The following is a 20,615-nucleotide window of genomic DNA, read 5'->3' as shown; positions in this document are numbered from 1 at the left end:
GTAGAAGACTGGATTAACCGCTTGGAGAAGATCTTTAAAGTATTAGACTGCCCGATAGAGTGGAAAGCCTAGATGGCAATTTACAAGTTAGAGAAAGATCCTAACTGCTAGTGGAAGAATACTGAACTTATTCTAGATGCTCAGAACATGAGGGTAACATGGGATGTTTCCTGGAGCAATTCCATGAAAAATATTTCTCGAAATCAGTTAGGGATGAAAGGAAAGTGGAATTCCTGACCCTGAAGTAGAAGTATAACAAGCCATTTGACAAGTATTTAGCTAAGTTAATCCGTCTCTCCCACTACTCCAGTTACCTGTATCACCGAGATGATGAGAGGTGGATAACCGAAAATGGTTAGAGGACTAAAGCAGTCCTTAAAGGAGATGATTGCTCCCAGGTGGTTTGAGCACTTCAACAAGGAAGTTGAGGCTTGCCGAATTACAGAGAACAGCCTAAACCATCATCTAATGATTAAGTCTACTCTCAAGTCGGAGAAAGAAAATCAGGGTGGCACCTCTTCTAATGCCAACAGGAAGAGGAAGAGACCATGGGACAACCAAAAGAGTAAGAAGAGAGGTAAGCCTTCAAATGGTAGGCAATGCCCAACCTGCGGCAAGAGTCATAGTGACAGACCATGTATGGCTAAGCAGAATGTTTGCTACACTTACAGCAAGCCCAGACTCTTGAGAGAATGCCCACAGAATATAGAGAAGGCCAGGCCGCACACACCCAAGGATGAGTGTTTGCCCTCACAGGGAAAGAAGTCCGGAAGTCTCTAGAAATAATCCAAGGTACGATCATTATTAACAACTCCCTAGTGATTACAATGTTTGATTCGAGTGCTAGTCATTCGTTTATCTTGTATGCTGTATTAAAAGACTCGGCTTGGTTATGAACATTGTTGTGCTGTTTTAGATTTGATATGTATGCCTTCCTTGAAATTGGTAATTGAATTGGTTGTCGTCCATCACGATAAAGACAAACCCTGATCCTACCCCAAGAGAAATGGAGTTAAAATTTGGAAGTTAAGTTGAGCTTCGTAACGGAAGCCCAGATGGGCAATGCTATGATTGTAACATCCAGACTTTTAGGCCTAGAAGCATAAGAAGTAGCCTAAATTAGATAGGCTACCAAACCTTTTTGAGCAGAAGTCCCAAAGATGAAAAGGAAGTCAAAGCAGTTTCAGGGACTAAACTGCAAAGTAAAAGTTTTTCAGGGGCTCAGTATAATCAAGGTCAGAGACTCCAATAAAGTCTCAAAGGCCTAGAGAGAGAAAAGAGACTAGATATAGGCCAAAGGTTGAGTTAGAAGCCTCAAAGAGAGGATTATATGAAGTTAAGTCCAACCAGGGACTAAACTGTAAATTCTGAAAGTCATGACTAACAGGGGTAAAAGTGGAAGAGGGTACAGAAAATTCTAATAAAAATCCCAGAAAATGGGAAATAATATTCTAAGACTCTTCTGTGAAGAGAAATGACAAAAATACCCCTGAGGCAGCTTAAATGGAATTTATGAGGTTATGGCCAGTAAAAAGTATACCATTTGAGGTAATTATTTAAAATAGCAAGAGACCTCAAAAATGTATACAAAAATGAGATTAAATGGTTAAAAGGTTGTACTAATTTATAAAATTAGTCCTGTAACCAAAAGGCCAGTGGAGTGGCTTTAATAAATTAAAGAGCCGGTTTTGCCGATAAAAGGGTATTTTAGTAAATGAATTTTATGCCAGGCTTAAAGGAAGTGTTATGGCCTAAGAAAATTCATAGATATTTCTAGAATTAAAGGGAATTTATGGATCTGACAGAAAATAATTACAGAGGCCAGAGCACTGTAATTATAGAAAAGAAGTTAAACCCGGAGTAAAAGTGCACCGATAAAGTGTTAATCAGAGTCTTGCACTTTGCTTGGCCCACAAGTCGCCACTTGTCAAGCCTTTAATGGATGGTAATTAAAGCTTTCCAAGTGTCAAGCTACCAATAGAGAGGATCTTGACTTTGGAATGTAATTATATTATGAATTAAGTTAATTAAGAGAGAGGTTTCAAGAAGGCTTAGGCATTTGACACTTGGACTTTCATTAAATGTGGTAGATGAGATATTTTGAGAGCACTAAGGAGCTCATCTCTCCCCTAAATTAGATGAGAATTTTGTCCAAGGCAAAGAGGAGAGGAAAAGAGAGGGTTTTGGAAGGAGAACCAAGGAAAGCTATCAACTTTGGTCATCAATCAAGGATTCAAGGTGAGATCTTGGTTCTAGATGCGTTCTTGTCTTGTTTTCCTTCTCTTTTAAGGTTGAAAAATCTGTCTTCTCTCCCTTTTGATGGCTGGTCGAAATGGTTGATGAGTGGGGAAGGGAGTTTGGTTGTTAGATCTTGCTAGAACACCTCAAAGTATGGTAGATCCAAGTGGATCTATGTGAAAATTGGAAGAATTACATGCTGATTTGATACCTATTTCGAATTATTTACTGTTCATATCTGGTTCTGAAATTTGGCATGCTTAAAGTACACTTTGTGAGCTTTAAATCCATAGGTAGAACACTTCATTTGGACATGTGTACGATTTATGGTGATTTTTCAAAGTTAGGGTTTGAAATCTGGAAACAGTGTTGAACTTTTGGGAGAGTGTCGAGTTCCGTACAATTCTGGTACTGTTTGGCATAGAATTGGTTCTTGAAACTATTTTTCCTTTAAATTTAACTTAAGGAGATTTCAGTGAGACTTGGAAGCACTCAATTTGGATTTTTTTATATTTAATTATGAATTTTCGAAGTTATGAAAAAATTCTGGAGTTTCTGCGTGAACAGTACCCGCGAACCAAAATTTCTAGATTTGGTATTCTTGAATCTAAAGCCATCTAAAGTGGTCCTAACTGACAAGAAATGGATCTTAAAGATGGGAAATGATAAGATTTATATTAGAAAAGTTAGAAAGAAAACCCTAAGACTAAGAGAAAGGGTTGGGGTTCAAGAAAGCTAGCCTTGAACTTTATGTAATGTAAAGGTCCTAATGGATTGTGTGATCATTATGGTTATGTTTAGAATGCCCACATGGTTGAAAAGTCAAGGGAGTCAAAGGAAAAGTAAGAGGAAAGCTTGAGGTGCAAGGTAGTGAACTTACCATTTATGTGCTTGACATGGTTTGCTCATGTGTTGGTTTGTATTTGTTGTTTGAATGATATTGTGACATGATGATTGTTGCTGGAAATGCTGTTTTTAATATGTTTCCATGGCCATGCATTTTTATACCAAGCATAAAGTATGATGGCATGTCACTAGTTAACTTAAGTTTATGAAAAACTACACACCATACACTAGCATCCATCTTGTGCATGTATGTGGTAATGTTTACTACTGAGATTCCCCCGAATCTCACCCCTTCGTAACCAACCATTTAGGTCAATCAATGATGGGCACTAATGGCATGAGAAGCAAGGAGAAGAAGTGGAGAATTATTGATGCTAATGATTGATACTAATATTCAATATATAATTCTCCTATGTTATAATTATGTTGTGAATGCCATGTATTTAATTATAAAGCTTATGGCATGTATAGGAATGCATGAGCATGAATGGGAAATTGTAAGCCCATGTTAGACATGCCAAAAAAATAAAAAGAATTAAAGTAAAGAGATGTTAAGGGATAAAACGTAGGTCCTGAAGCAGTTAGTTTTGAGCTTTAGTTTGACCTATCAAATGAATGAGTTAAGTCACGAGATTTGGTAGACTTATAGTACACATCCCAAGCTTTAAAATGAGAGGTAGATCACCTCATTTGAATGTGTATACGAAGAGATATGAATTTTCAAAGTTAAGGCGCAGAATCTGGAGAGTCCAGATTTTACCAAACGAATAGTAATCTTAATCTAATAAACTGTACGTTTTCAGTGAGGATGAGTTCAGTTGAATATTTTTCCCTTAAAGAGCATTGAAAGAGCTTTCCGTAAAATTTTGGAACACCTCCATACAATTTTTCTAGAATTAGTTATGACTTTTCGAAGTTGGACCTGCAATCTGAAAACTGGACAGTGAACAGTAATTTTCCGAAAATTAACGTCCAAATTGAAATTTTCAAGTTTAAGACCATCCAAAGTGGTTTGGAATGGTTCTAAATGACTGCTAAGGTACTATATAAGTAAGGTGTGACAATGATGAACGAAGCTAAGTAAGACTAGCAACAGTTAAGAGAAAAATGTGTCTCATCATGATGAACCAAGGGAGTTGGTGGTGATGAACAAACACAGAAGTGATTATTAGAGGAGGTGGTAATTTTCATCACTACAAACCAGGATTCTGGTCATGATGAACAAATACAATAACTCTCATATGTTGAGGTGGTATCTCAATGAGACACAATGACTTCTAGAGGTTGCAAACAGTAAGATAAGTAGAAGTCAGAAAGAGAGAGATAGCCACTATTTAGAGTTATTAGATTACCCCTCAAAGGGAAAAGGGTAGAAGTCAGAAAGAGAGAGGTAGCCACTATTTAGAGTTATCAGATTGCCCCTCAAAGGGAAAAGTAATGATAAGGAGTTAAACAAGATAGTTAGGGGTTGAGTCTATACATCATTAAGAAGATGGGGTGGCCACCTAAGTTGGAAAAACTCTTACAGCCTCATTAAGACTAGGGCACCATGATAGAGTAGCTATTTCAAGTCCCGAAATAGATAAATAGGAACTTGGAGATAGTGAAGTCAAGATGGAAAACCCTAGTGAAATTTCTTAAGGATCAAGAAGAGAAAGAAACAGATAGCTGTGTAGGGAGCTAGCTTAGAGGTTGGCATGTTCCCAATAATGTTCAGAGATACTTAGTCATTTGGGGTTAGGTTGAGAGGCAACCTTTTTAGGGGATAAGGTCTTGGCCAGGAATCTTCCTAGAGAAAAGTCAAAATTGATGTTACTCTCGATGGAGCAAGATACCCTATCTGAGTGGAAAAGGGAAGCAGCTGAGGCAAGACAAGCGTAGTGACTTCACCCAAGGGAAGCATGACTAGCTAAGTGCAAAGCTAGGCTTGGATGTACCTGAGCTTAGCAGAGTACTAGAGCAAACAGAAAGAAGAAGAACCTCATAAGTCCTCTCCCTATGACTTCTAGAATTAGCTAAGAACAGAAAGAGAGGCTCTCTCTTATAGGTATAAGATGTCTAGATGGCACGCTATGGACATAGCAACCAGTAAGAGTTTACACTCCTTGTAGTGAAATGTCAGGCATTATGCATGTTAGAATATGCTCATACTAAAAAGTAAAGTAGAACAAAGAGAAGTTGCATAAGTCCTCTATCTGTACCACTCTAAAATAGTAAGAGACAGTAAGAGCAGCTGGAGGAGTAAAAAAACTCCTAAGGCAGATTGGCTTAGGCACTTAAAGAGACAAATAGGTGGCCTGGGAAATTAACATGAGGTCTAAGAGAATGGTATTAGTTCTTGGAACAGTTTTGAGGAATTATCAGTTAGGTGACCAGCTGGGAGGAGGTGACTTTACTTAGTCCTATGGTCTAAGTCTCCCAGAGATTGGTACCTCTTTGGGAAGATGAGGACCAGGGATAAGTTGAGGATGTGGAAACCCCCTTCAGTTGTAAACCAGTACTAAGAGAGTAACCATGACCTCTTTCCAGATAATCTTATCATTGATTAGGCTAGTCTTAATTTCCTTCCGATTAACAGAGGAAAGCTAAAGTTAGAAGAATTAGAGCCATAAGACCTGAAAAAGAGACATTCAGGCTAGCTCTAGATGCAGGAAGAACCTTGTGTGATACAGAGACAGACTGAGTATTGACAGGTAGATCCTTGAGATGAGGCTAGAGTCAAGAAGGAACTAAAACAGTAGAGTACCAGGGTTAAGCCTATCAGAAACAGCGCCACAGATTCCTGTTAGCACTGTTTAGTTAAGCATGCTCAGCCAAGAGTAGCCTGATGATAGCTAACCTCTGGGAAGTACTGTAAGAGGGTACAAAAGCCAAAAATGTTGGCTATTTTGGCAAGAATGCACTAAGTCCAGCAGAAATGGAAGATAAGGTTAAGGGAATTGTTAGGCTACTTAGTGTCCCTAGTAGTATTGTTTTGGACTGAGACCCGAGATGTACTCAAAGTTTTAGAGGTATTTACAGAAAGAAATGGACACTACCATCAGATTCAGTATAACCTACCATCCATAGACGGATGGGCAGACACAGAGATACAGGCATTAGAAGATATGCTGCATGCATATGTGCTTAATTTCAGCGGTAACTAGGATATGTACTTATTGTTAGCCAACTTTACTTATGATGACAGTTCCATTTAAGCATCCGAATAATGCCATACAAAGCACTCTTTGGGAGGAAGTGTAGATCCCCCTTATGCTGCACAGAGCTCAGTGAAAGATGTATGGTCCTGTTATAGTGGATTAGACTTCCCAGCAGATTAAAGCTATTCAATAAAAAACTAATAATGGTTCAAAGTAAACAGCAGAACTACACAGACACTAAAGGAGATCGTTAGAGTTAGAATTTAGTGATCAAAGTGTCACCAACATTGGGAGTTAATCGATCCCTAAAGACTAAGAAGTTAAGTCTGAAGTATGTTGGACTGTTTCAGATTTTGTCCAAAGCTGGACTAGAAGTGTACCAGTTGGCCCTTTCCCCAAACTTGAGTCAAATTCATCATGTCTTCTATGTCTCCTAACTAAAGAAGTACCATCTAGACCCAACACATGTCATAAGTTACGATGACATTGTGCTCCAAGACAACTTGTCTTTTGAGGTCAGACCAGAGCAAATCATTGATCAAAAGGTCAAGCAGCTGAGGAACAAACAGATTCTGCTGGTGAAAGTAGTCTAGAAAGGTCTTTCCTCCGAAGAAGCAACATGGGAGATGGAGACTGAAATGAAGAAAAAGTACCCTGAACTTTCCCACTAAGGTATGCTTTAAAATTTTGAGAACGAAATTTATTTAGGGGGAAGAAATGTCACATCCGGTAATATGACAATCAGGGATAAGGAATATCCCTAAACAGTTAAGGGCCAAAAAGGACAAGGAGAAATAGAAGAATTTTAGTGGAAAATATTTATTATGATTTTCTAAGTTAAATGTGAAGGTTTGACTAATTAAGAAAAATTGGTCAAAGATAATTATGGAGAAATATTTCCAAGCCTTAAAAAATTAAGAAAAGATAAGAATAATATCCTTTGAAAATTATATGAGATTATATAATTGGTTTTATGACCAATTACCCTTAGAGAAATTACAAAGGAATTTAAGGGTAATTTAGGCCAATTTAAGGGATTTTATTTTAAAAATTCCAAATAAATATTTTTAAGGAGAATAAAATTCCAAAAAAATTTCTATGATACCTCAAGAAATTATAAGAGATTATGGAATTAAAAGAAAACCCTCAAGTATCCAAGATTTTTCCTAATTCCTTTGAACAGTGGAAAAATCAATAAAGAGAAGGAAATTAGTTTTCCTTTTTATTTAATTATTGGGAATTTAATTTTGGGACAAGAGAGCATTTTGGGAAGATAAAAATGAGAAGAATAAATTATGGATCTAATAGAAAATAATTATAGAGGCCAGAATGCTGTAATTAGAGAAAAGAAATTAAATCCAGAGTCAAATTACACCGATAAAGTGAAGATTAGAGTCTTACACTTCAAATGGCTCACATTTAGCGATGTGTCAAGCCCCTAACAGAGAGGATTTGAATTTTGCCAAGTGTCACACCTCAAATAGAGAGGATTTTGACTTTTGGTAATCAATTTGAATTGGATTTAATTAATTAAGAAAGAGAAAGCAAGAGTAAAAAGGGTAGTGACACTTGTATCTTCATTTAAGGAGGTGGTTGGGATATTTTGTGCACATTAAATGAGCTCTTCTTCCCCCTTAATTCCAGATTTGTTTCGGTCAAGAGAGTGAAAGTGAGATCAAGAGAGAGTTTGAAGAAGAACCAAGAGAAAAGGCACCAACTTTGATCATCTAACTAAGATCCAAGATTAGTTTTTGGTTTCAAGTTGTTCCTTGCCTTGTTTGCTTGAGTTGTATGGTTAAAATTTCTGGTTCTCCCCTTTTTCTTGTGCTGGCTGAAAAGATGATTGCAGAAGGGAGGGAGTTTGGTTGTTAAAACTTGGTAAAACACTTCAAAGCATGGCTTTTCCTAGTGGTTTCAAGTGATTGTGGGTTGTTTGTAAAGTGATTTCCTTGTTGTTTTTCATGAGCACCAATTTGGCCAAGGCACGAACTAAATCCTAGGATAAGTTTTTCATTGTTTTGATGCTTTCATTGTGTTCAAAATGAAAAATAGTGTAGGATAAACCTAAAGAATAAGTGTTGGAAGCATTAAAATCAAAGTTGTAATTTTTGGATAATAAACCCTATTTAGTTTGGTCAAGAGGAAACTAGTAGAAGGAGGTTTCTTTTCTTAAATCCAAGTAGGTATTTGGAATCTAAACGAAAAATCTGTAGGGAATTGAAAGACGACGCGCAGCGGAAAAATTTTAAAACTTTCAATCCCTTTCCGGATCTACCGTTTGCGTTTAAGTCAGGTAGTAAGAAGCATTACCTTTAGGCGTTCGATTCCCTGGTGACTTGATGATTCGGCCGTTCAGGATGCTTCTGCTCGCCTCCTGTGTCGTTCGAAGTCGACAACTCCGGTCGGCTTCCTCTACCGGTATCCACACGAGTAGCCTTCAACCTCGAACGGCGTGCCAGCGCTTGTGTCCGTCTAGGGTTTTAGGAATCCGTCCTCTCTCCTCTCTTTGCCGTCTCTTAGGTGTTAGTTCTCTCTTGCTTAAACCCTAGCTCCTCATATCAAATATATAGGATGCTATATAGGTTTAATTAATAATATTTAATTTCGAAATTAACTCTAAATTAATTCCGAAATTAATACAATATCAAATATTGCCTAATCAGATAAGAGAACAATTAAATAAATATAGTTTAAATTAAATCCGTCCCACAGATTTAATTCACTTATTTATTTAATAAAGAGATGACGGAATTTATATATATTTAATTTATCCTTATAAATTAATATCTCTTATATATATATATATATACGAATTTATATATATATATATACACGTCCACCCTATTTATTCATTGAATATAGACATATCTTAGATTCAATGAATCTGGACATCATAACTCGTGTTGGGCTATTTTGTGTGCGACCCTGTAGGCCCATATGAAGTTGGCAGTGGGCCATTAACTATAATGACTCACAAGTCGTAAGCGGCCTCTAGCAAGACATCACGACTACCCAAAACATATGAGGATCATTGAACGATGCAGCCTTTCATACAACCATATCACGTCCTTTTTGTCACACGACATTTTGGTCATGGATGAGGCATGGAGAACGTCATCCTCCTATTCATGACCGTTACTTTCTCGATCCCTGAGTAGTCCGAGTATAGAAATGGAACTACCTTTCCATTATAGTATGGCCATACATTTCTCAGACTCACTCATCGAGGGGCCCAGTAATGTCTCTCTACAAATGTGAGGGACAAATTCCATCTTGACCATTCACATTCCTCCGCATGAAAAACCACTAAGCCTGAACATAGTCTTTATGATCACTCGGTCAAAAGTGACTTTTGACTAGGTCAAAGCTAAGCGTTTCTCATGTAGGAATCCATGATGATCTCAGGTCAAAGGGCATAGTGATGTGGTTTGTATATGAGAGAAGCTTATGACTTAACCCATGCAGCTCTCTCATAGCGGGTCGGTCCAACACCTTGTACTCTTACATGTGCCTATGACTTTAATTTATATCTCTATATATCTTTAAAGTCATACTGGTCTTATTTCATCTTTGCTCCCACATAGATGACCGACCAGGGACATTTAGGATAAACCATGAGTTATCCAAGGATAGTTACCACAGAAAACATGCAAATAATATGATAACGTAATTGATAAATTCATAAATTAACAATGTTCAAAACATAATGATTGACCCCTAGGGCACAATTTCCAACAAAATCATGTAGGGATGGGTCAAGGAGGAATTTTTAGAGTTAAGGAAACAAACTCTAAAAATTTAAAGAACAAGGATGGAAGCTTTAAGAGACAAGGATTGTCCTTCAGTTGTGTTTTTGTTTTTTCCTGGTTTGGTTGATGATTGTTGCTGTCCATTTTTGTGGATTTCCATGTTAGAGTTTGGCATTTGTGGAAGTAAGGAAGAAGAACAAGAAAATCAAAAGCATTTGGAGAAAGGTAGCAAAGTTGAACCTAACTACTGACATTAACCTTGCATTTTGATTATTGCATGATTAATTGCTATTATGTGGATAAACTTTCTTGATTGTGATGTGGCTGCTCTTTGCACTTTCTTGATTTGGCCTTTGCATGATTGATTTTGTCAAATGATAAGCATGCTAGTTTACCAATAGTAGCTAATGTGGTTATGAATAATAATGATGCTTGTAGATGATATAGTTGGTTAATTTTGCTATTAGGATTTCTTGAAATCTCATTCCCCAAATGCAATCTAATATTTTAGGACCTAAAACCTCTAAGGTCAAGCTACAGATTGAAGGCTAGTTATGGTGCCAAACTATAAAAATTCATAGACTTTCGGTTATGTAAATATTCTGCTGGGACAATGCTGTAAACCTAACTACACTACCAACTTGGAGCATCGTTTTGACTAAGTTCCTGAATGGTTTTAATCATGAAATCTGGTATGTTTGTAGATCACATTCTGAGTTTCATTTTGATAGCTAACACGTTAAAAATGGCCAACTATATGATTTTTCAAATTTAAGGTCTAGAATATGAAAAAAAGATTTTTACCAAAAGGACTGAGGTGACTTTCAAAAAAACCTGACACTTTTTTAAATGGAATTGGTTAACAAATTTATTTTTCTTTGAAAGAGAATTTGAAAAGCTTTCTATAGAATTTTGAATCACTCCATTTTGATTTTTCTAGATTATGTTATGATTTTTCAAAGTTGGACCAGAAAATTGGATTTTTACCAAATGACTCGTAAAAATCCGAAAATTAAAGTTTTTGAAAAAAAAAATTTGAGCCCAAGACCATTCAATGTGGTCTAAAATAGTTTTGATTGAACCCTAAGTGGATCCAATAGAAAGGTGTGACATAATCATTAATGCAAAACATTACTGGGTTAAGATGCATATTTGTCCTGGAAGTTTTCGCTTAAGAGCACTGGGAATCTAAAAGTTTTTTGGATGCAAATTTTCTTCATAAGTTTAAAGTCATAATATTATTGCCCCTTACTATTAAAATGTTAATAGTCTACGTCACTGTTTTAATAGTTAACATTAGTTTTTTTTTTTAAATTGTAGGGAGTAATATTATTATGATTTTAAATTTTCGGGGCAAATTTGTATCAAAAAAATTTTCTAGGTGCCCAGTGCTCTTGAGTGAAAATTTTCGCGGCAAATAACTAACCCAAAGTTTAAAGGGTCTTGTAAAATTTAGCCTTAAAAAAGTTTCATTCATAAATAACAATTCATTTAAGATGAAGCAACAACCCAATGAAAGAATAAAGTGCCAAAACTCTAATTCCTCAATTCTTGTATTTAACGTTATGTTTCTCGCATAGTGTTAAAAGCTGGACCGGACCGGCAGTTTAGACCGGTAAATTGGCGACCTAGCCACTTGGCTGGTGTTGGTAAGCAATCAACTTGGAGAGGAAGTAACTCGGCCTGAACCGTGTAACTTGGCCATAACTCGGCCTAAATCGTTAAACTCAGTGGGTTGTTGGGTTGTTTCGGGTCAGAAAAATGATACAGATGATCAGCTGGAAAACAAAAGTATGCTTAGAAAAGTGAAGGAGTACAGAAAGGAAGAAATAAGAGCAATGAAGAAGACAAAGATAGGGAAAAAAATGAACTGGGGGGGGGAGAACTAGTCAGATATTCTCTATTATGAGATCTATCCCAAGTTTCCTCATCAGCAACTTGAGTAATTTTTTGATTTTTTCTCAGATGAACGCCAGAGTCCTTCTACGAAGTTCTCCTTTCCGCTCTGAAACCATCAAATTCATGGGACAGTTCGGCATCTCAAATCAAGGTGTTTTATTCTACCGAGAGAGAGAGATGAGATTGTATCGTAACTATTGATCATACATAAAAGGTCATGATTTCATTTCTTTTATTAAAAGAGTCAGTCATTGTCTCATACCTTCCAACAAGTTCCTTTCCAATTTTTACTCACGCCCATACTCGTTTCTCCCTTACATACCAACTCCCATTTATTTTTTTACCAGCCAAGCCATTTAAATTTAAAGCTCATAAATGGTATTATATTTTATTACTTCTATTTTCTAATGATAAATACTTATTCATGTCTCTTTTATAATTATACTTTTATATTCTATAGCTCAAGCTTTAAATTTTTACTTCTATTATTTTAGAAGAATATTTAATTAATAATATATGTTCACGAATATTCCTTATTGATAACTCAATTCATCAATTGGTGGCCACTACAAAAAAACACTGAATTACTGACGGATTTACCGACGGAATTTCTGACGGAATCCAGAATTACCGACGGAATTTCCGACGGATTAGCGACGGGACGGAATTACCGACGGAATTTCTGACGGAATAACTTCCGTCGCTAGTTAAACCGTCACTAAATATTTTAGCGACGGAATTCTGACTCCGTCGCTAATTTGTGGCGGAATTACCGACGGAAAATCCGTCGGAAACTTGTGACGGATTTTTGACGGAAATTTTCCGCCAGAAATTGCGGACGGAAAATTCCGCGGCTAATTAGCCACGGAGTTACCGACGGAAAATTCCGTGGCTAAGTAGCCACGGATTTACCCACGGAAAATTCCGTGGCTAATTAGCCACGGAATTTTCCGTCGGTAACTCCATGGCTAATTAGCCACGGATATCCGTCACAAATTCCGTGGCTAATTAGGAATTTGGTTTTTTTTAAAATTTTTTATATATTATTTTATTTATTTGTTAGTTTTTAGCCACGGATTTACCCACAAATTCCGTGGCTAATTAGGAATTTGGTTTTTTTAATTTTCTTATATATTATTTTATTTATTTGTTAGTTTTTAAATGGAGAGCAAATAATTAAAAAGCATAACAAAAAATAATAAAATTTGTTGAAAGTCAAAGATAGTGTAATTCAAAAGTAGTCTAAACATAGATTCTCAATGAAAAATATTTGAAATGTCAAAAGTCTTATACTAGAGTCAATTACTCAACTACATAATAACTCTCAATTGTCATTTTCTGCATTTGTACTGTTAGAGGGCAAAGGAAATGTAATTCCCATTTTTTCCAATGCAGACATGATCATGACATTCTGTTGTTTGATTTGTTCATTCTCCTCTGTAAGCGCTGTTATCTTCATGCGTAATTCATTTTCAACATTAGGATGGATGCTTGTGGTGCTGATGGAAGGAGGAGATGCTTGTGTACAACCAATGTCACCGTCAGCCTCAGATCCAAACCCATAGATGCGACCCTTCTTGTTTCTACCACCTGTAGCCTCTAACCATATATTAAATTCTGCTTGATTAGATTGTACACTTGCAGAGCCTCCTTCAGAACTTATGGATGCCTTTCTCCTTATGAAATCATCCTGTAAAACAAAAGTAATAGGAATATATAAAATAAGTGCATGTTTTATTTATTAAATAAGAGTTGACTATAATGAAGAGTGTAAATAAACGTTTTAGGGCCAAAAACTAAAAACATGTCATTGCAATCAAGTGGAACTAATCAGAGACATCAAACAAACAGTTAATGTTCCAGTGCTCTCATTCAATAAGACTAAGACTCACACTATAACTAGTCAGGCCTTTGGCCGTCAGCACAGTTCAAATGATCCAATATGACAAACATAGTATAAGTGAATGTTTTATTTATTAAATAAGAGTTGACTATAATGAAGAGTGTAAATAAACGTTTTAGGGCCAAAAACTTAAAACATGTCATTGCAATCAAGTGGAACTAATCAGAGACATCAAACAAACAGTTAATGTTCCAGTGCTCTCATTCAATAAGACTAAGACTCACACTATAACTAGTCAGGCCTTTGGCCGTCAGCACAGTTCAAATGATCCAATATGACAAACATAGTATAAGTGAATGTTTTATTTATTAAATAAGAGTTGACTATAATGAAGAGTGTAAATAAACGTTTTAGGGCCAAAAACTTAAAACATGTCATTGCAATCAAGTGGAACTAATCAGAGACATCAAACAAACAGTTAATGTTCCAGTGCTCTCATTTAATAAGACTAAGACTCACACTATAACTAGTCAGGCCTCCGGCCGTCAGCACAGTTCAAATGATCCAATATGACAAACATAGTATAAGCATATACTCACATGAACTAATTCTGCCCGCTTGTCCACAAATGCTCCAGTGCTCTCATTTTGATGTGTCTTCTTGAACAGTTCAAACATAGTAGGGTCTCTTCCCAACTCTAAAGCCTGTAGTTATTTATAAATATGCATTATACATGCATTAAATAAATAAATATTTTATTTGAAGATAAATTCTTACCAGCCTCCTCTTATGCTCAGTATTAGGAATACTACCACCTTTGTGTTGAGTACCTCCTGTGGTCGAGGCTCGATTGGCTTTAGCTATCTCACATTTGGCCTTATAATCTTCTGATGCCCATATTCTCTCTAACTCCTCCATCACTTGACGTGGAATCCACTTAGCTCTAACTTGTTTTTGATATAGGTCTTGCCTAACAGTATGCATTGTATTTCTTAAAATTTCTGCACACTTTCCATTCCAAATTTTCTTGATAGCACTGTCATATTGTGGCAACCATTTATATTTTTGCTGCATAAATAAGAAACAAAAAAAATCAAACTAAACATAATAAGAGGGAAAAAAACTCAATATGTAAAATAAACATAATAATAGAGAAAAGATTTACCGCCCATTCATCAAACCACATTTTCTTATACTCAGGTGGGGTTGTTTTCCAACTGGAACATGGATAGTCAAATTTTTCTTGAATAACAGGAAGAATATTTCGTACAGTAGCAACAGCAGGATTAAACCTAAAACAATTATAAAGAAATCATTATAAATTGTAAAATGACTTTAATCTAATAATATAAGATGTGAAATAATATAAGCTTGATGATGACTTACGTTTTCTTTTCAGGATATATCCATGTTCGACCATCTGAGAGATCATAACCCCACGGTGAAAGACTAGCATGAGGAGCTTGTGGACCAGGGGGTTGCGAGTTTTCTGTTCCAGGAGATGGGATTGGAGGAGATGATGCTTGAGGTGATAATGAGGGTCTACTAACTGATTCATTCAAAAGTGGAGATGATGCAGGGGATAATGAGGCTCTACTGAGTGATTGCTTCGGCTTCTTCATCCTCCAAGAAACGAGATTTACATTCCCCAGAAGGTTTTCCCCGATAGTTAAATATAGATATTGCTGGCACATCTGATTCTCCACCATCGTCATTTCTTATAGGTCTTCTTATTCTTGGTGGAACACCTGACTCAAAATAGTGTGAGCAAAATACCGTGGTCTCTTCAATTATATAAGCTTCACATATAGACGCTTCAACTCGAGCTTTGTTCCTTACCTTTTGTTTCAAGGTATGGAGAAACCTATTTATAGGGAAGTGAAAACTAACATTAATTATTACACTTACCTTATATTTGTTCTCAACTAAAGAATTAAGTTTAATTACCTTTCAAATGGATATATCCATCGATATTGAACAGGCCCTCCAACTTTAGCTTCATAGGGAAGATGGATAGGTAAATGCTCCATTGAGTCAAAGAACCCTGGGGGAAAGACCTTCTCCAACTTGCATAACGTCGTAACAATATTTTGGTCTAAATTGTCTAGTTGATTTATCATCAAAGTAGTAGAACAAAGTTGTGTAAAGAATTGACTAAGCTCTACTATAGGATTTAAAACAACTTCAGGCAAAGTGGCAAAGGCAATAGGAAGTAAGCGTTCCATGAATACATGACAATCATGACTCTTCATTCCATATAACTTTGCTTCCTTCATGTCCACACATCGAGCTAGATTAGATGCATATCCATTAGGGAGTTTTAAGTTCTTCACCCATTGACAAATCAGTCGTTTTTGTTCTAAATTCAATGTATATTTTGCAATGGGTTTCACTATTTTCCCTCCTCTTTCAACAAGTTCATCATCCTTTCGCCGACAATATTCTTTCAAGTCCATTCGAGCTTGTATAGTATCTTTTGTTTTTCCCTTTGTGTCCATGACAGTGTGAAACAGATTATCAAAAACATTTTTCTCAATGTGCATGACATCAAGATTATGTCGAATGAGGTTACTTTTCCAATATGGCAATTCCCAAAATATGCTTTGTTTTGTCCAATGATGAGTGTGCTTATAGCCTTCAATTGGAATAGTTTTTCCACTCTCAGTGACCTTCGGCAAATTTTGTACTCTTTCCCAAACTTCCTCTCCACTTAAACGAGGTGGAGGCATTGAGTTTTCAATCCTGTTCTTGTAAAAAGAGGTTTTATTTCTCCTGAATTGGTGATCATTGGGAAGGAATTGACGATGGCAGTCAAAGAAAGATGATTTCCGCCCATGCTTTAATTGGAATGCCTTTGAGTTCTCCATACATATTGGACATGATAATCTTCCCATTGTCATCCAACCAGACAACATACCATAAGCAGGAAAGTCATTGATTGTCCATAATAGTGCAGCATGCATACAAAAGTTTTGTCTCAACGAGGCATCATATGTTGGAACCCCCTCATCCCACAATAATTTTAATTCATCTATTAAAGGTTGTAAATAGACATCAATTTTTCCTTTAGGATTATTAGGACCAGGGATGATCAATGTCAAGAACATGTATTCTCGTGTCATGCATACCTCAGGTGGTAGATTATATGGAGTAATAATCACAGGCCAACAAGAATATTGCCTCCCAGATTGCCCAAATGGCGTAAATCCATCAGCACATAACCCAAGCCTCACATTTCTTGGATCATATGCAAAGTTTGGATATGTCCTATCCAAAACCTTCCATGCTTGGCCATCAGAAGGGTGAGAAAGGACATTAGAACCTCGACGATTTTCATAGTGCCATCTCATTTGCTTTGCAATTTTTTCAGAAGCAAACAATCTTTGTAATCTTGGAATAAGAGGTAAGAACCACAACTGCTTCCTTGCAACTTTCTTCTTTCTTCCATGACACTTTTTGGAGAAGTATCTTGCCTCACAACAAAATTTACATTGGGTTGCACTATCATCAGCTTTATAATACAACATACACCCATTCACACAACAATCGATCTTCTTATAATCAAGACCTAACTTTGACACTAACTTCTTTGTTTGGTACAAGTCTGTAGGCATATGAGTGTCTTTAGGTTGGGTCCTCCGCATAAGTTGAGAGACTAAATTGAAACTTTGTTGTGACATGTTGGTTGTTGCTTTGATACTCAACAACTGCAAAGTTGCTGAAAGTTGAGATTCCTCTTCACATCCTTCCCACAAAGGTTGTTGAGCAGCACGTAGCAATTCATAAAATGCTCTTGCATCAGGATTTGGCATCTCTTCAGGACCTTCACTATAGTTATCCCAAAAGCTCGGCCCAGCTGCATCCATCACCATGGTCTCATATTGACTTTGGTGACCAAGTGGCCCATGGGAGGGATGTAGGGCACTTGGCAATGGACAAATGGGTGAAGGATATTCTGTTCGTCTTTCACCATGATTAGTCCATATATAGTAGTTTGGCATGAATCCCTTTTTATATAGGTGTGTCTTCACCTCATCGAAACTTAGATGTGACCTACATTTACATTTCACACATGGACACCTAAGCTCTCCTGATGTTTGAGAATAAGATGATTGAAATGCATGGGCAAGAAACTCCTCAACACCTCGCTCGAAATCTGTTGTAACCCATTTAGTACTCGGATTGATTCTATTATACATCCATCTTCGATTTTCTGGAACTACCATTCTAAGAAAGAGGAATCCTACGTCAATACTATGTAAGAATTGGAGCAAACAAACAATATATATATCTATGGAAAGTAAGAGAAAATTATTATTAAGACAGAGCCTAGTAACACCACGTTAAAACAGATCATGAGATCCTAATGCCATTTGAGATGTAAATACATAATCAATCAATATAAGTAGACAATATTAAATATATAGATAATTATATACCATTTATCATATTATTATTATTCCATACAGGACATAATCAATCAATATAACACCATGTTAAAACAGCAATTTATTTCATCTCAGTCACTGATGTCAAGATAACACCTCAAAGCTCCACAGATGCAATCTTAATCTCTTTGTGTAAATAATGTCTAAAAGTTACAAGCTTGCCAAGTATATCTATCACAGTCACTGAATTCAATCTAAAACCGACACTCGCACAATTATTTCTTTATCAAATCACTCATAGAAGGGTTAGCAAAATAAGAAATGATATATAATGGTGCGTGATTAGCATAGTAAAAAGCTTACCTTCCAAAGCCTAAAAGTTACCTATGTGTGAAATTGGGAAGTAAGTTGAGATGCGTGCCAGGCCTCTAAAACAATTGATTTAAGAATATCGTTTGAGACAGCTCAATGGTCATTACTCTATATAGATATATATAGTTTTTGCCATCGGTATAGCGACCTGTTAGGATTATAAACAAACTGAGTTAGCAGCAAGGTGCAAATGCACACGCACTTGTACACTAGCATATATAATTACAGAATACTTGTAGAGTCAAAACGGTGAGTTCTAATAGGATAGTTATTCTATTTCAAAATGATTCAGAATATTATGAAGTAGCAAGAACAAATCATAGATTTTTCTAGCTGTTAGGCAGAAGACAGATCGAAAGACTTTATGGTTACTTGTGAGTAATAAATTAAAAGCATCACGCACATGTACAATCTAGAAAAAAAAAACCAGCAAGCTTCATAGATAAAGAAGGTTCAGTATGAAGCAAAGAAAGCCTACCACGTCAAAGACAAAGATTGAGCTTTAGTTGAAAGTGGCTGAGAGCTCCAAGAATTCAATATTAGAGACGCAACGATGATGACAAGAACAGAGGACCACCAGAATAGCGATTGCGAAGACGAGAAGTGCAGGAGAAGAAGAAGAAGAATTAACAGCTTTCGGTCGCTCACGCACACTTGGAAGAAGCTAAGTGAATGTTGGGAGGTAGAATTGTAGAGATGAGATGGGACGCAGAATTCTCAACTCGGGAGAGCTTTTGGGACTTAGGGTTTGAAGAGAAAGAGAATAGCAGAGTCTTCAATTCGGGAGGCAATCTCTCCAAATGCTTTTTTTTTTAATTTAATTTATGTCAGACGCAGAAATGGCTTTACTAGAGGCGGGATACTGAAATTTTCAGAGGAAGAATGAATTTTCCCTCTTATAATAGCGGGAATATGAGTTTTTCATGTACATGAAAATAAGACAATAGATAATTAATTACAAAGTCGTCGCACCTCACATTTTTTTTTGTAGTGGACGTATTATTATTAAACATTAATCAGTGAAAAATAATCAATAGTAATTGAATAAGTTTATCTTGCATTGTTGTCGTATGTGACTCAATTTAAATGATTCTCTGAATATGATTTAAAACATGATAATTAAAGCACTTGTCATGATATTATAAAAACTTATATTCATAACTTAAACATATATTTTATACACTCTCATAAAAAATTACTCACACACCACCTTCATGATTCAATTATAAATCCTACTTAGTTTAATGTTATCTTTAAGGATGTATTTGGTATGAGGGATTTGGGAGGGAGGGGAGGGAAGGGGAAGGATTTTAATCATTTCCCCTTATTTGGCAACACACAAATTTTGGGAGGGGAGAGAAAATTTTTTAAAATTTTTAAAAAATTTTCTCTCCCCTCCCCTCCTCAACCTCCCCTCTAAAATTGGGAAGATTTGGAGGGAAAGGGCAATATTTTGCCATATTGTGACTATTATGCTCATATTTTGTCATGTTGTGACTATTATGTCCATATTTTGTCATGTTGTGACCATTATGCCCATATCTTAAATAAAATAAGAGCAAAATTATCTATATTAAAATATTTTTCCCTCCCCTCTCCTCTTTTTTTAATAAATCCAAACAAAATAATATTAAAATCCTTCTACTCTCCTCCCCTCCCCTTCCTTCCATTAAAATCCCTCCCCTTCTTTTCCTCTCATTGAGCCAAACATACCCTAAGTTTAGTTAGATGCATTTTTATTTTTTAAAACTTTAACTCTTATGCAGTCTTGTTATTTTAGGTCAAAAATTTAAAAATATATACACGCAGCAACTTTAATAACTTAGCTTTAATTTTGTCGATTACAAAAACTTATATTAATAACTTAGCTTTAAAATCTCTATTGAATGCTACCTATGGTAGACTCATTTAAAGGATAAAAGACAAGAAAACCTCTTAATTAAATATGTATTGGTATTAAACAATTTATCAATCAGGTTAAATTTTCATATATTTTAATAACACTAATGAAAATAGGTTTTCCACATCTCATTATAATTAAATAAAATTTCTTTGAGAGAAAATTAATTAGACGGAGAGAGACAACTAATATGATAAAAGAAAATTGATTATATTCTATTAAGACAATATAAACATATCA

At 36.0% G+C, this 20,615-nt stretch overlaps 2 protein-coding genes across 2 annotated transcripts; both read right to left on the bottom strand.

Annotated features, from left to right (window-relative positions):
* Nucleotides 1-13,125: 13,125 nt before the first annotated feature.
* Nucleotides 13,126-14,901, bottom strand: LOC114746764 (uncharacterized). Its single transcript, XM_028935049.1, has 4 exons — nucleotides 14,881-14,901; nucleotides 14,493-14,783; nucleotides 14,315-14,419; nucleotides 13,126-13,562 (listed from the first exon to the last, which is right to left on the bottom strand). Exons 1-4 carry the CDS (start codon nucleotides 14,899-14,901, stop codon nucleotides 13,197-13,199), a joined length of 783 nt encoding a protein of 260 aa, XP_028790882.1. The 3' UTR covers nucleotides 13,126-13,196.
* Nucleotides 14,902-15,308: 407 nt separating this feature from the next.
* Nucleotides 15,309-17,587, bottom strand: LOC114746759 (uncharacterized). The gene is made up of 2 exons (XM_028935038.1): nucleotides 15,663-17,587; nucleotides 15,309-15,579 (listed from the first exon to the last, which is right to left on the bottom strand). The coding sequence occupies exons 1-2, from the start codon at nucleotides 17,585-17,587 to the stop codon at nucleotides 15,309-15,311; spliced, it is 2,196 nt and encodes a 731-aa protein (XP_028790871.1).
* Nucleotides 17,588-20,615: the final 3,028 nt, after the last annotated feature.

Source organism: Neltuma alba, unplaced genomic scaffold, assembly GCF_004799145.2.
Source record: "Neltuma alba isolate B1F8T4 unplaced genomic scaffold, ASM479914v2 tig00000842_pilon, whole genome shotgun sequence".
NCBI classification, from domain to species: Eukaryota; Viridiplantae; Streptophyta; class Magnoliopsida; order Fabales; family Fabaceae; genus Neltuma; species Neltuma alba.
The sequence above is the reverse complement of the archived record's forward strand: the minus strand, read 5'-3'. Positions and strand labels throughout refer to the sequence as shown.